Below are 14609 nucleotides of genomic sequence, written 5' to 3'. Positions count from 1 at the left end.
AGCTCTGTTAGACAGACAGACAGACCAGCTCTGTTAGACAGACACACTCAATGGAATTCCGCTCCTGCAACTTTTTCTTCAATTAGTATTCTCATGGCATCTCTACATCCCAAATGCTGTGGAGGGAGGTCTCTTCTTGGTGAATCATTAACACAATGCTGAATGGGAGGGAGGAGAAGCATGGTCAGTATGGCCCATTGAGACATAATATAAGCCAGGGGGATGGAAAGAGGTGAAGAAATGAGAGGAAGGGAAGACTGTTTCCCACAATCTTCAGGTCCACTGTCAGTATGAAAAAAAAAAAAAACATGCACTCACTAACTGTAAGTCGCTCTGGATAAGAGCGTCTGCTAAATGACTTAAATGTAAATGTAAAATGTAATGTGACATTGTCAGTACCTCTGATACATTATTTTGTTGTTTCACCATTAACCCTCTCTGTTTCTCTCTTCCCCTCTCCTCTCTCTCCCCTCTCCCCCCCCCCCCCCCTCTCTCTCTCTCTCCCCTCTCTCTCCCCCCTCTCTCTCTCCCCTCTTCCCCCCCCCCCTCTCTCTCTCTGCAGCTCTTCCTCCCAAGCCGGCCAAGCCCATGACTCAGTGATCAGCAGCAACGGTGTGAAGGAGGGGCTGAGGGCTCGCTACAGGAAGCAGAGTGGTACTGGGGAGACATATCAAGGTAACACTCTCAAACACACACACACACACGTTCACACTCCTTCTGTTTGACTTTCTCCACACACCCAAGGTCAACACACACTGTCTCTCTGTGTCTGTGTCTCTGCAAGGCTGTGTGTGTGTATGTATGAAATGTCCTGTTTGTCTTGTGTGTTGGTATCGTGCATGTCTTGAGTTTGTTTGGAGAGAAGGCACCTCGAGTCATGGGATCACATAAATCGATACTCAAACTCACTCTCAAGATCACAGAAATCCCTTTTATATCAGGGCCGTTGGCTTTTCACTCTCTCGCTCTCTTTCTCTCTCTCTCTTCCTCTCTCACTCTCTCTCTCTTCCTCTCAATTCAATTTCAATTCCATTTAAGGACTTTATTGCATGGGAAACATATGTTAACATTGCCAAAGCAAGTGAAGTAGATGGTAAACAAAAGTGAAATAAACAATAAATATTAACAGTAAACATTACACTCAGAAGTTCAAAATAATAAAGACATTTCAAATGTAATATTATGTCTATGTACAGTGTTGTACCAATGTGCAAATAGCTAAAGTACAAAAGAGAAATAAATCAACATAAATATGGGTTGTATTTACAATGGTGTTTGTTCTTCACTGGTTGCCCTTTTCTTGTGGCAACAGGTCACAAATCTTGCTGCTGTGATGGCACACTGTGTGGTTTTTCACCCAATAGAAATGGGAGTTTATCAAAATTGGGTTCTCTCTCTCTCTCTCTCTCTCTCTCTCTCTCTCTCTCTCTCTCTCTCTCTCTCTCTCTCTCTCTGTGTCTCTCTCTCTCTCTCTCTCTCTCTCTCTCTCTCTCTCTCTCTCTCTCTCTCTCTCTCTCTCTCTCTCTCTCTCTCTCTCTCTCTCTCTCTCTCAGTATTGGAGGGTGTGAAGGGGTTAGAGAGAGCCTGTAGAGTAGAGTGTATAATGCTTAGTGTATTACCACCAGCCAAAGCTGACACACACATCTGAGGCTAAAGCTGCACACACACACACACACACACATACGTAGACACACACACACACACGCACACAGACGTAGACACACACACACAGACATACAGTGGGGAGAACAAGTATTTGATACACTGCCGATTTTGCAGGTTTTCCTACTTACAAAGCATGTAGAGGTCTGTAATTTTTATCATAGGTACACTTCAACTGTGAGAGACGGAATCTAAAACAAAAATCCAGAAAATCACATTGTACGATTTTTAAGTAATTAATTTGCATTTTATTGCATGACATAAGTATTTGATCACCTACCAACCAGTACGAATTCCGGCTCTCACAGACCTGTTAGTTTTCTTTAAGAAGCCCTCCTGTTCTCCACTCATTACCTGTATTAACTGCACCTGTTTGAACTGGTTACCTGTATAAAAGACACCTGTCCACACACTCAATCAAACAGACTCCAACCTCTCCACAATGGCCAAGACCAGAGAGGTGTGTAAGGACATCAGGGATAAAATTGTAGACCTGCACAAGGCTGGGATGGGCTACAGGACAATAGGCAAGCAGCTTGTGAGAAGGCAACAACTGTTGGCGCAATTATTAGAAAATGGAAGAAGTTCAAGATGACGGTCAATCACTCTCGGTCTGGGCTCCATGCAAGATCTCACCTTGTGGGGCATCAATGATCATGAGGAAGGTGAGGGATCAGCCCATAACTACACGGCAGGACCTGGTCAATGACCTGAAGAGAGCTGGGACCACAGTCTCAAAGAAAACCATTAGTAACACACTACGCCGTCATGGATTAAAATCCTGCAGCGCACGCAAGGTCCCCTGCTCAAGCCAGCGCATGTCCAGGCCCGTCTGAAGTTAGCCAATGGCCATCTGGATGATCCAGAGGAGGAATGGGAGAAGGTCATGTGTCTGATGAGACAAAAATTGAGCTTTTTGGTGTAAACTCCACTCGCCGTGTTTGGAGAAGAAGAAGGATGAGTACAACCCCCAAGAACACCATCCCAACCGTGAAGCATGGAGGTGGAAACATCATTCTTTGGGGATGCTTTTCTGCAAAGGGGACAGGACGACTTCACCGAATTGAGGGGAGGATGGAATGGGGCCATGTATCACGAGATCTTGGCCAACAACCTCCTTCCTCAGAAGAGCATTGAAGATGGGTCGTGGCTGGGTCTTCCAGCATGACAACGACCCGAAACACACAGCCAGGGCAACTAAGGAGTGGCTCCGTAAGAAGCATCTCAAGGTCCTGGAGTGGCCTAGCCTGTCTCCAGACCTGAACCCAATAGAAAATATTTGGAGGAGCTGAAAGTCCGTATTGCCCAGCGACAGCCCCGAAACCTGAAGGATCTGGAGAAGGTCTGTATGGAGGAGTGGGCCAAAATCCCTGCTGCAGTGTGTGCAAACCTGGTCAAGACCTACAGGAAACGTATGATCTCTGTAATTGCAAACAAAGGTTTCTGTACCAAATATTAAAAGTTCTGCTTTTCTGATGTATCAAATACTTATGTCATGCAATAAAATGCAAATTAATTACTTAAAAATCATACAATGTGATTTCTGGATTTTTGTTTTAGATTCCGTCTCTCACAGTTGAAGTGTACCTATGATAAAAAATTACAGACCTCTACATGCTTTGTAAGTAGGAAAACCTGCAATATCGGCAGTGTATCAAATACTTGTTCTCCCCACTGTACGTAGACAAACAAACACACACCTATAGACAGTAAGTCTGTCTGCCCACAGACCTGTCTGAGTGGGACTGTAGTTTAAAACGTAGACTGACGAGAGCAGAGCAGTCTACAGTAAGGCTGATTTGCATGGTCTAGTCAGTCTAGTTCAGTCTGTGTGCCTGTCTCTCTCTGGCTGGTTTGGCCCAGAGATGTTTCATGCTCTGATTACTCAAATTATTCAATGGCTGCACTGTTTACAATGTGTTACACACACACTCACTCACACACTAACACACACACAAAACCGAAAGTCATCCAGGATGCATAGTTAGGAGCGGGTTAAGGGAATTTTGGCAGCAAAGTAGCCCCCCTCTGCCCCCCTCTCCTCATCTCAGCCTGGGGCAGCAGTGTCAGAGCAACGCTGTGTCATACCAAATCACCTCCCTCTACACACAAACACACACACTGTCCCAGCTCCCCTCTACACACAAACACACACACTGTCCCCAGCTCCATCTACACACAAACACACACACTGTCCCCAGCTCCCCTCTACACACAAACAAACACACACACTGTCCCCAGCTCCCCTCTACACACAAACACACACACTGTCCCCAGCTCCCCTCTACACACAAACTGTCCCCAGCTCCCCTCTACACACAAACAAACACACACACTGTCCCCAGCTCCCTCTTCACACAAACAAACAAACAAACTGTCCCCAGCTCCCCTCTACACACAAACAAACACACACACTGTCCCCAGCTCCCCTCTTCACACAAACAAACACACACACTGTCCCCAGCTCCCCTCTTCACACAAACAAACAAACACACTGTCCCCAGCTCCCCTCTTCACACAAACAAACAAACACACTGTCCCCAGCTCCCCTCTACACACAAACACACACACTGTCCCCAGCTCCCCTCTACACACAAACACACACACTGTCCCCAGCTCCCCTCTACACACAACTGTCCCCAGCTCCCCTCTTCACACAAACAAACAAACACACTGTCCCCAGCTCCCCTCTACACACAAACACACACACTGTCCCCAGCTCCCCTCTACACACAAACAAACACACTGTCCCCAGCTCCCCTCTACACACAAACAAACACACTGTCCCCAGCTCCCCTCTACACACAAACAAACACACACACTGTCCCAGCTCCCCTCTACACACAAACAAACACACACACTGTCCCCAGCTCCCCTCTACACACAAACAAACACACTGTCCCCAGCTCCCCTCTACACACAAACACACACACACTGTCCCCAGCTCCCCTCTACACACAAACTGTCCCCAGCTCCCTCTACACACAAACTGTCCCAGCTCCCCTCTACACACACACACACTGTTCCCACGGGGGGCCAGTATGAAAAATGTATGCATTCACTAACTGTAAGTCGCTCTGGATAAGAGCGTCTGCTAAATGACTTAAACGTAAATGTAAAATGTCCCCAGCTCCCACTACACACAAACAAAGACCCCAGCTGCTCCTGCAGGCTAAAGTTAACTCCCGCCGTTCCCCGAGACAGCCATGGAGAGGTCAGGTGACTGGAGGGGAGGGGAAGGGGGGCTGCTTCCTCTGCATGACGAGGCTTACTGCCCCCACAGGCCCAGACACACAGACAGACGGAGGGAGGGAGGGAGGGAGGGAGGGAGAAAGAGAGGGAGGGAGAAAGAGAGGGAGGGAGAAAGAGAGGGAGGGAGGGAGGGAGGGAGGGAGGGAGGGAGGGAGCGAGGGAGGGAGGGAGGGAGGAGCTGCTCTTCAGACAGGCTGGGAAGCCCCTAAAGCCTGTCTGGGATATAGGCTACAGACATACAGACTGGAGCAATGTAGGAGGTGTGTGTGTCTGTGTGTGTGTGTGTGTCTGTGTGTGTGTGTGTGTGTGTGTCTGTCTGTCTGTGTGTCTGTCTGTGTGTCTGTCTGTGTGTGTGTCTGTGTGTGTGTGTGTGTGTGTGTGTGTGTGTGTGTGTGTGTGTGTGTTGTGTGTGTGTGTGCGTGCGTGCGGTAAATCATTCCAACATGTCTCCCTTCTCCAGACGGTTTGCAGCAGACCGGAGGGACATAGGCCACTGCCTCTGCCCACAGCCAGCCCTAACACACACACACACTCACTGATGTCTGTCTGTCTTTCCTGTAGTATGACCAATGTGTTTGGGGAGGGAGGGGGGGAGGGTAAAGTGGTGTATTACCTGTCATAATTAAAGGGAAGGTAGCAGCCCTTCTTGTTAAAGCCATCTAGCCTTGGATTCAGATGTGTAACCTCTCTCTCTCACTTCTCTTCCCTCTCTCCATCCCTCTCTCCATCCCTCTCTCCATCCCTCTCTCCGATCCTCTCTCCATCCCTCTCTCCATCCCTCTCTCCATCCCTCTCTCCATCCCTCTCTCCATCCCTCTCTCCATCCCCCTCTCCATCCCTCTCTCCATCCCTCTCTCCATCCCCCTCTCCTCCCTCTCTCCATCCCTCTCTCATCCCTCTCTCCATCCCTCTCTCCATCCTCTCTCCATCCCTCTCTCCATCCCTCTCTCCATCCCTCTCTCCATCCCCCTCTCCATCCCCTCTCCATCCCTCTCTCCATCCCTCTCTCCATCCCTCTCTCTCCATCCCCCTCTCCATCCTCTCTCCATCCCCTCTCCATCCCTCTCTCCATCCCCCTCTCCATCCCTCTCTCCATCCCTCTCTCCATCCTCTCTCCATCCCTCTCTCCATCCCTTCTCTCCATCCCTCTCTCCATCCTCTCTCCATCCCTCTCTCCATCCCTCTCCATCCTCTCTCCATCCCTCTCTCCATCCCTCTCTCCATCCCTCTCTCCATCCCTCTCTCCATCCCACTCTCCATCCCCCTCTCCATCCCTCTCTCATCCCACTCTCCATCCCTCTCTCCATCCCTCTCTCCATCCCTCTCTCCATCCCTCTCTCCAGGGAAGAGGTGAATGATAAGCTGAGAGACATGCCTGACGGGACCTTCCTAGTTCGGGACGCCTCCACCAAAATGCAGGGTGACTACACACTAACACTGAGGTAGGTTACCACACTACACACTAACACTACACACTAACACTGAGGTAGGTTACCACACTACACACTAACACTACACACTAACACTACACACTAACACTGAGGTAGGTTACCACACTACACACTAACACTACACACTAACACTGAGGTAGGTTACCACCACTACACACTAACACTACACACTAACACTGAGTAGGTTACCACACTACACACTAACACTACACACTAACACTGAGGTAGGTTACCACACTACACACTAACACTACACACTAACACTGAGGTAGGTTACCACACTACACACTAACACTACACACTAACACTGAGGTAGGTTACCACACTACACACTAACACTACACACTAACACTGAGGTAGGTTACCACACTACACACTAACACTACACACTAACACTGAGGTAGGTTACCACACTACACACTAACACTACACACTAACACTGAGGTAGGTTACCACACTACACACTAACAATGAGGTAGGTTACCACACTACGGTAAGTTACCACACTACACCAAGCTCACTTCTTTCCTAAGAGTTTATGGACAGAGGGACGTTGTTTTTTTATGAAGTAGTAATCTCTAAAGTAGTTATTACAAGGTATTTAAGGTATCTGTGAATTCCCTGTTTAATTCTAGTGCTCTCTCTCTCTCTCTCTCTCTCTCTCTCTCTCTCTCTCTCTATCTCTCTCTCTCTCTCTCTCTCTGTCTCTCTCTCTCTCTCTCTCTCTCTAGGAAAGGGGGAAACAACAAGTTAATCAAGATCTACCACCGGGATGGGAAGTATGGTTTCTCAGACCCCCTGACGTTTGGTTCTGTGGTGGAGCTGATCAACCACTACAGACATGAATCTCTGGCCCAGTACAACACCAAGCTAGATGTCAAACTCATGTACCCTATTTCACACTACCAGCAGGTACGGACTAGCCTACACACTGTCTACTGTCCACTTCTTTTTTCTCCCCTCTGTCTTCCCCCTCACCCCTCCTCCCCCCTCGCCATCCTCCTCCTCAGCCCCCCTCGCCCTCCTCCTCCTCGCCCTCCTCTGCTCCTCCTCCCCCTCGCCCTCCTTCCTCCTCTTCCTCCTCCTCCCCCTCGCCCTCCTCTCCTCCTCCTCCTCCTCGCCCTCCTCTTCCTCCTCTTCCTCCACCCTCCTACTCGCCCTCCTCTCCTCTTCCTCTCCTCTTCCTCTCCTCCTCCTCGCCCTCCTCCTCCTCCTCCTCCTCCACCCCCTCGCCCTCCTCCTCGCCCTCCTTCCTCCTCCTCCTCTCCCTCTCCTGTGCGTCTGATGAGTAGTTCTGGGGATCGTTCCCTTCCTCCAATGCAGCACGATTCACACAGCATGGTGAGATATTACCCTGCTTATTCATCCTCTCTCTCTCTCTCTCTCTCTCTCTCTCTCTAACTCTAACTCTAACTAACTTTATCTAACTCTCTCTCTCTCTCTAACTCTAACTCTCTCTCTCTCTCTCTCTCTCTCTCTCTCTCTCTCTCTCTCTCTCTCTCTAACTCTAACTCTCTCTCTAACTCTAACTCTCTCTCTCTCTCTCTCTCTCTCTCTCTCTCTCTCTCTCTCTCTCTCTCTCTCTCTCTCTCTCTCTCTCTCTCTCTCTCTCTCTCTCTCTCTCTCTCTCTCTCTCTCTCTCTCTCTCTCTAACTCTAACTCTAACTCTCTCTCTCTGCCCCGCACCGCGCTGCACCGCACCGCTCCCTACATAATTACACACATCCTCCATGTCAAAAGGCCGTTCCTGCATTTATTCCTTTTTTCCCTCGTTCTCTCTCTCCTGGCGCGGCTCCCGTGCTCAGCCAGTCATTACTCAGAGACCTCTTCTTCGGAGCGGAGCGCTTGCTCCTTAACACATAGAGCAAGGCATCATGGGTCCTGAATTAATGAGGCCAATAGGAAGTCTCCCTCTGTAAGCACAATCAGACAGGTTATTCCCTCACTCCTGTCCTCCTCTCTCTCTGCACTTAATATCAATGTATCGCCCTCTAATACTCCCTCTCTCTCTCTTTCTTTCATTCTCTTCCTTTCTCTCAGGATCAGCTGGTGAAAGAGGACAACATTGACGAGGTGGGGAAGAAACTCCAAGAATATCACAATCAATACCAGGAGAAGAGCAAGGAGTATGACCGGCTTTATGAGGAGTACACCAAGACTTCACAGGTACTGAACACACTACACTGTTAGCACATCATACCACACGCTACACTACACTACACTGTTAGCACATCATACCACACGCTACACTACACTGTTAGCACATCATACCACACGCTACACTACACTACACTGTTAGCACATCATACCACACGCTACGCTACACTACACTGTTAGCACATCATACCACACGCTACGCTACACTACACTGTTAGCACATCATACCACACGCTACACTACACTACACTGTTAGCACATCATACCACACGCTACACTACACTACACTGTTAGCACATCATACCACACACTACACTACACTGCACTGTTAGCTTATCATACCACACACTACACTACACTACACTGTTAGCACATCATACCAAACGCTACACTACACTACACTGTTAGCACATCATACCACACGCTACACTACACTACACTGTTAGCACATCATACCACACGCTACACTACACTACACTGTTAGCACATCATACCACACGCTACGCTACACTACACTACACTGTTAGCACATCATACCACACGCTACACTACACTACACTGTTAGCACATCATACCACACGCTACACTACACTACACTGTTAGAACATCATACACTACACTACACTGTTAGAACACCATACACTACACTACACTGTTAGAACATCATACCACACGCTACACTACACTGTTAGAACATCATACCACACGCTACACTACACTACACTGTTAGCACATCATACCACACGCTACACTACACTACACTGTTAGCACATCATACACTGTACTACACTACACTGTTAGAACATCATACACTACACTACACTGTTAGAACACCATACACTACACTACACTGTTAGAACATCATACCACACGCTACACTACACTGTTAGAACATCATACCACACGCTACACTACACTACACTGTTAGCACATCATACCACACGCTACACTACACTACACTGTTAGCACATCATACACTGTACTACACTACACTGTTAGAACATCATACACTACACTACACTACACTGTTAGCACATCATACCACACGCTACACTACACTACACTGTTAGAACATCATACACTACACTACACTGTTAGAACATCATACACTACACTACACTACACTACCCTGTTAGTACATCATACCACACGCTACACTACACTACACTGTTAGAACATCATACACTACACTACACTACACTACCCTGTTAGCACATCATACCACACGCTACACTACACTACACTACACTGTTAGAACATCATACACTACACTACACTACACTACACTGTTAGAACATCATACCACACGCTACACTACACTACACTGTTAGAACATCATACACTACACTACACTACACTACACTGTTAGAACATCATACCACACGCTACACTACACTACACTGTTAGCACATCATACCACACGCTACACTACACTACACTGTTAGAACATCATACACTACACTACACAGTTAGCACATCATACCACACATTACACTACACTACACTGTTAGCAGATCATACCACACGCTACGCTACGCTACACTACACTAACATCACTAAACCCAAAACAGACCTAGTAACTACCACCAACTATGTTCTATTTGAATCATGACAGGAATAGTTATGTCTGTGCCAGGCTGATAAATCGAGACGGATAGATAGATAGACTTTATTCATTGGAAGGTTTATCAGGCTGACGAGTGGAATATTGATGGCCCTGATATCTTGTTAACCCTCTCAGGAGATTCAGATGAAGAGGACGGCCATCGAGGCCTTCAACGAGACCATCAAGATCTTTGAGGAGCAGTGTCACACACAGGAGCGCTACAGCAAAGAGTACATTGAGCGCTTCCGCCGGGAGGGCAACGACAAGGAGATCGAGAGGTATGCAGGGGGCATTTTTTTACTGGCTCGGGCCTGCTCCAATTGGAATCCACTCTCTATTTGTTGTCAGGCAAAGTGATGTTTGTGTAGATTAGATATTGTGGTGTCTGGATTGACCTTAAGGTTTGAACAGAAACCTATGTTGTGGTGGTGATGGAAAATGTTATGAATAATGTTAGTTGTAGCGCAGTAGTACACATACAGTATGCAGTATCCTGACCCATCCTCCCCCCCCCCTCCTCCTCCTCCCTCTCCTCCCCCTCCTCCCTCTCCTCCTCCCCCCTCTCGGTCCTGTAGGATCATGATGAACTATGAGAAGCTAAAGTCTCGTCTGGGTGAGATCCACGACAGTAAGATTAGTCTGGAGCAGGACCTGAAGACCCAGGCTTTGGACAACAGAGAGACTGACAAGAAGATGAACAGCCTCAAACCTGACCTCATCCAGCTCCGCAAGATCAGGGACCAGTACCTTGTGTAAGTACACTATACAGGAAAGGGTTAACTTACTATTACTATAGGGGCCAGTACCTGGTTAAGTTACTCAGACAGGAAAGAGTTAACATAGAGTAACACCAGTACCTTGGGTAAAGAGTTAACCCACTGTAGGTTTATAGTAGGGACCAGTACATTGTGTAAGTAACCCAGACAGCTTAACTTGGAGTTCCTTTGGGGTTAACTGGAGAGCTGCCATATTAAGCTTGTGTTCCCTCTGAGCTACAGCAGACTCTCTATATGGAAGTCCCTGGGCTGCCAGGGGATAGAAAGGCCATGGCTTCTAGGAATCCTGCAATAGCATTACCTAGCATTACCATGCCTGTCTCGTTTCTATACATTGTTTTCTTCAGAAGGGTTGTGGGAGTGCTACTAATTAAATACATTTTGTCATCCGTTCTGTTAAATGGAGGAATGACTTGCATAACGAAAGAAGGGCTGTAATTTCTCCTCTCTTTTCATTATCTCTCTCTCCTCTCTTTCTCTCGCTTTCTCTCTCTGCAGCTGGCTCAATCACAAAGGAGTGCGTCAGAAACGAATTAATGAGTGGCTGGGGATCAAGAACGAGAACACAGATGAGTAAGTGTTCAGAGCTCAGCCTCACGGTCTCCCAGCCTCACCGTCTCCCAGCCTCATGGTCTCCCAGCCTCACGGCCTCACAGCCTCATGGCCCCCCAGCCTCACCGCCCCCCAGCTTCACAGCCCCCCAGCCTCACCGCCCCCCAGCTTCACAGCCCCCCAGCCTCACAGTCCCCCAGCTTCACGGCCCCCCAGCCTCACGGTCTCCCAGCCTCACCGCCCCCCCAGCCTCACCGCCCCCCAGCTTCACAGCCCCCCAGCTTCACGGTCTCCCAGCCTCACGGCCCCCCAGCCTCACGGCCTCACAGCCCTCAGCTTCACAGCCTCCCAGCTTCACAGCCTCCCAGCTTCACAGCCCCCCAGCCTCACGGCCTCACAGTCCCCCAGCCTCACGGCCTCACAGCCCTCAGCTTCACAGCCTCCCAGCTTCACAGCCTCCCAGCTTCACAGCCCCACGGCCTCACAGTCCCCCAGACTCACGGCCTCACAGCCCTCAGCTTCACAGACTCCCAGCTTCACAGACTCCCAGCTTCACAGACTCCCAGCTTCACAGACTCCCAGCTTCACAGACTCCCAGCTTCACAGACTCCCAGACCCACAGCCTCACAGCCCTCAGCTTCACAGCCTCCCAGCTTCACAGCCCCCCAACCTCACAGCCTCCCAGCCTCACACTGCAAGGCTCATTCTATCTGTAATACAGACATACTGCAGCAATAGACTTCACATTGGCGTTGCTCATTCCCAATAGTCATCTTTTCACTATAGTCATGTTTGAGGGATGTAGATCTGAGGCAATCATTCTCATTTGATATTTTGGCTACATCATAAATCCATCAACTCAAATGAATCCCTGCTAAACTCTATGCTTGTCTCTTTCCCCTGTCTCCTGTGTGTGTAGAGGGTACTTTGTCAGTACGGAGGAGGATGACAACCTGCCCCACTATGATGAAAAGAGCTGGTTCGTAGGAGACCTGAACAGAACCCAGTCTGAAGACCTTCTACTGGGGAAACCTGACGGAGCTTTCCTCATTAGAGAGAGCAGCAAGAAGGGCTGTTATGCATGCTCCCTAGTGTAAGTACTCTACTGAATACTAGCTATTCATGCTCCCTAGTGTAAGTACTGAAGTCTATACTAGCTATGCATGCTCCCTAGTGTAAGTACTCTACTGTATACTAGCTATGCATGCTCCCTAGTGTAAGTACTGAAGTCTATACTAGCTATGCATGCTCCCTAGTGTAAGTACTCTACGGTATACTAGCTATGCATGCTCCCTAGTGTAAGTACTGAAGTCTATACTAGCTATGCATGCTCCCTAGTGTAAGTACTCTACTGAATACTAGCTATGCATGCTTCCTAGTGTAAGTACTCTACGGTATACTAGCTAAGCATGCTCCCTAGTGTAAGTACTGAAGTCTATACTAGCTATGCATGCTCCCTAGTGTAAGTACTCTAAGGTATACTAGCTATTCATGCTCCCTAGTGTAAGTACTGAAGTCTATACTAGCTATGCATGCTCCGTAGTGTAAGTACTCTAAGGTATACTAGCTATTCATGCTCCCTAGTGTAAGTACTCTACTGAATACTAGCTATGCATGCTCCCTAGTGTAAGTACTCTACTGTATACTAACTATGCATGCTCCCTAGTGTAAGTACTGAAGTCTATACTAGCTATGCATACTCCCTAGTGTAAGTACTCTACTGTATACTAGCTATGCATGCTCCCTAGTGTAAGTGTCTCAATATTTACTACTGATTGAGTCTCTGTACTGATGATATACCATGGTAATTGTTTTTAAGTTGTGGTAGTTCAATAATGTTCTGTGAGTGTGTGAAAAACTGCTGCTATATAAGCAGGTGTCCATGTCCAACTGCTCTGTTTTCATCAGGCTAGTATTAACACCTCCTCTCTCTCCTCTTTGCAGTGTGGAGGGTGAGGTGAAGCACTGTGTGATTTTCAGCACACCGAAGGGCTACGGCTTCGCTGAACCCTACAACCTGTACAGCTCTCTGAAAGACCTGGTCCTGCACTACCACCAGACCTCCCTGGTTCAGCACAACGACTCCCTCAACGTCCGCCTGGCCTACCCTGTCTACGCACAGATGCCCTCCTCCTCCGGCCCTTCCCCACGGAGATGAGCCCCCACCCCAGAGCCCCAACAGACTACCCACCCTACCTACACAGCCCCAGGAGGGATGAGGGGACAGGGGGTTGGGGTTGGCGTTGGGAGGTACTGGGGTGAGCCTCATAATCCAAACTAGTACCCGGAACCTGAGAAAAAACCCTGAGAGAGAAGAAAAAGCAACAGAAACACTTGCTGCAACACACACGTCAGCCACCTTGGAGTTATATATATTTTTACTAGAACAATTGGAGGGCATTCTTTGTAAAGACTGCTTGATTTGCACAAGGAAGTTTTAAGTGTTTGTGAATGTGAAAAAACAGATGGAAAGGAGAAGAGTTTCAGGTGACCCCGCTGCAACCTAAACTCTAGCCGGGACTCTTACAGAAAAATAACAACATGAAAACACTCCATTTTAAGGCTTTTTTTCCCGGTCGTCCGTCTGTTGCCCAAATTATTCTTTTATTTCAGTCCTTTTTCTTTTTTTGGAGGGTTGTTTTCTTTATTTTTGTCATTTGGACAATTTATTTTGTTTACTGCTTGTTTGCTAAATGCAAGAGATGATGATGATGATGTCGAGTGTATGTTCTCTGTCCCTCTCCGTATGAGAAGCAAAAATAATGTAGCATAACAGATGAAGGACAGGTGTTCAGAGTGTCCCTCCATATAGACTGCTGCTGAGGGGTTGGGGGGAGGGGAGGGGAGGGGAGGGGTGAAGGAAGGGGACAGTGGAAGGTAGGGAAGAGTCGAAAGGGGCCACATGCGAGAAAAAAAAGGTTTTGTAGTCTTAAAAGAAAAAAACGCTTGCTTTTATACTAACCATAGATGGAGAGTGAGTTTGTTTTCTTGCTTGGCTGGATTCTATTTCCTTTGACACATTGTAAGTTACAGTAACGTTACAATCACGATGTTACAGTTCGTACAGAGACCAAAGTTGTCATGAGGAGAGAAAAGTCCACCATTGTGTTTTGATTAGTCTGTACGACTGGAGAAGAGGAAAGAGACGGCTTG

The 14609-nt window shown here is 48.0% G+C and overlaps 1 protein-coding gene across 1 annotated transcript; it reads left to right on the top strand.

Moving 5' to 3' along the window:
* The first annotated feature begins 567 nt into the window (after positions 1–567).
* Positions 568–14363, top strand: LOC311122403 (phosphatidylinositol 3-kinase regulatory subunit gamma-like). Its single transcript, XM_084196766.1, is given in 11 exon segments — positions 568–597; positions 600–623; positions 626–675; positions 6258–6356; positions 7097–7277; positions 8406–8531; positions 10264–10406; positions 10704–10880; positions 11403–11477; positions 12376–12549; positions 13401–14363. Coding segments are annotated over 11 exon segments (1272 nt in total). The 5' UTR covers positions 568–588; the 3' UTR covers positions 13615–14363.
* The last annotated feature ends 246 nt before the right edge of the window (positions 14364–14609 follow it).

This window comes from Coregonus lavaretus (genome assembly GCF_964263955.1).
Source record: "Coregonus lavaretus genome assembly, contig: HAP1_SCAFFOLD_5897, whole genome shotgun sequence".
NCBI classification, from domain to species: domain Eukaryota; kingdom Metazoa; phylum Chordata; class Actinopteri; order Salmoniformes; family Salmonidae; genus Coregonus; species Coregonus lavaretus.
Note: the sequence above shows the minus strand (reverse complement) of the source record. Positions and strands in the feature narration are given on the sequence as shown.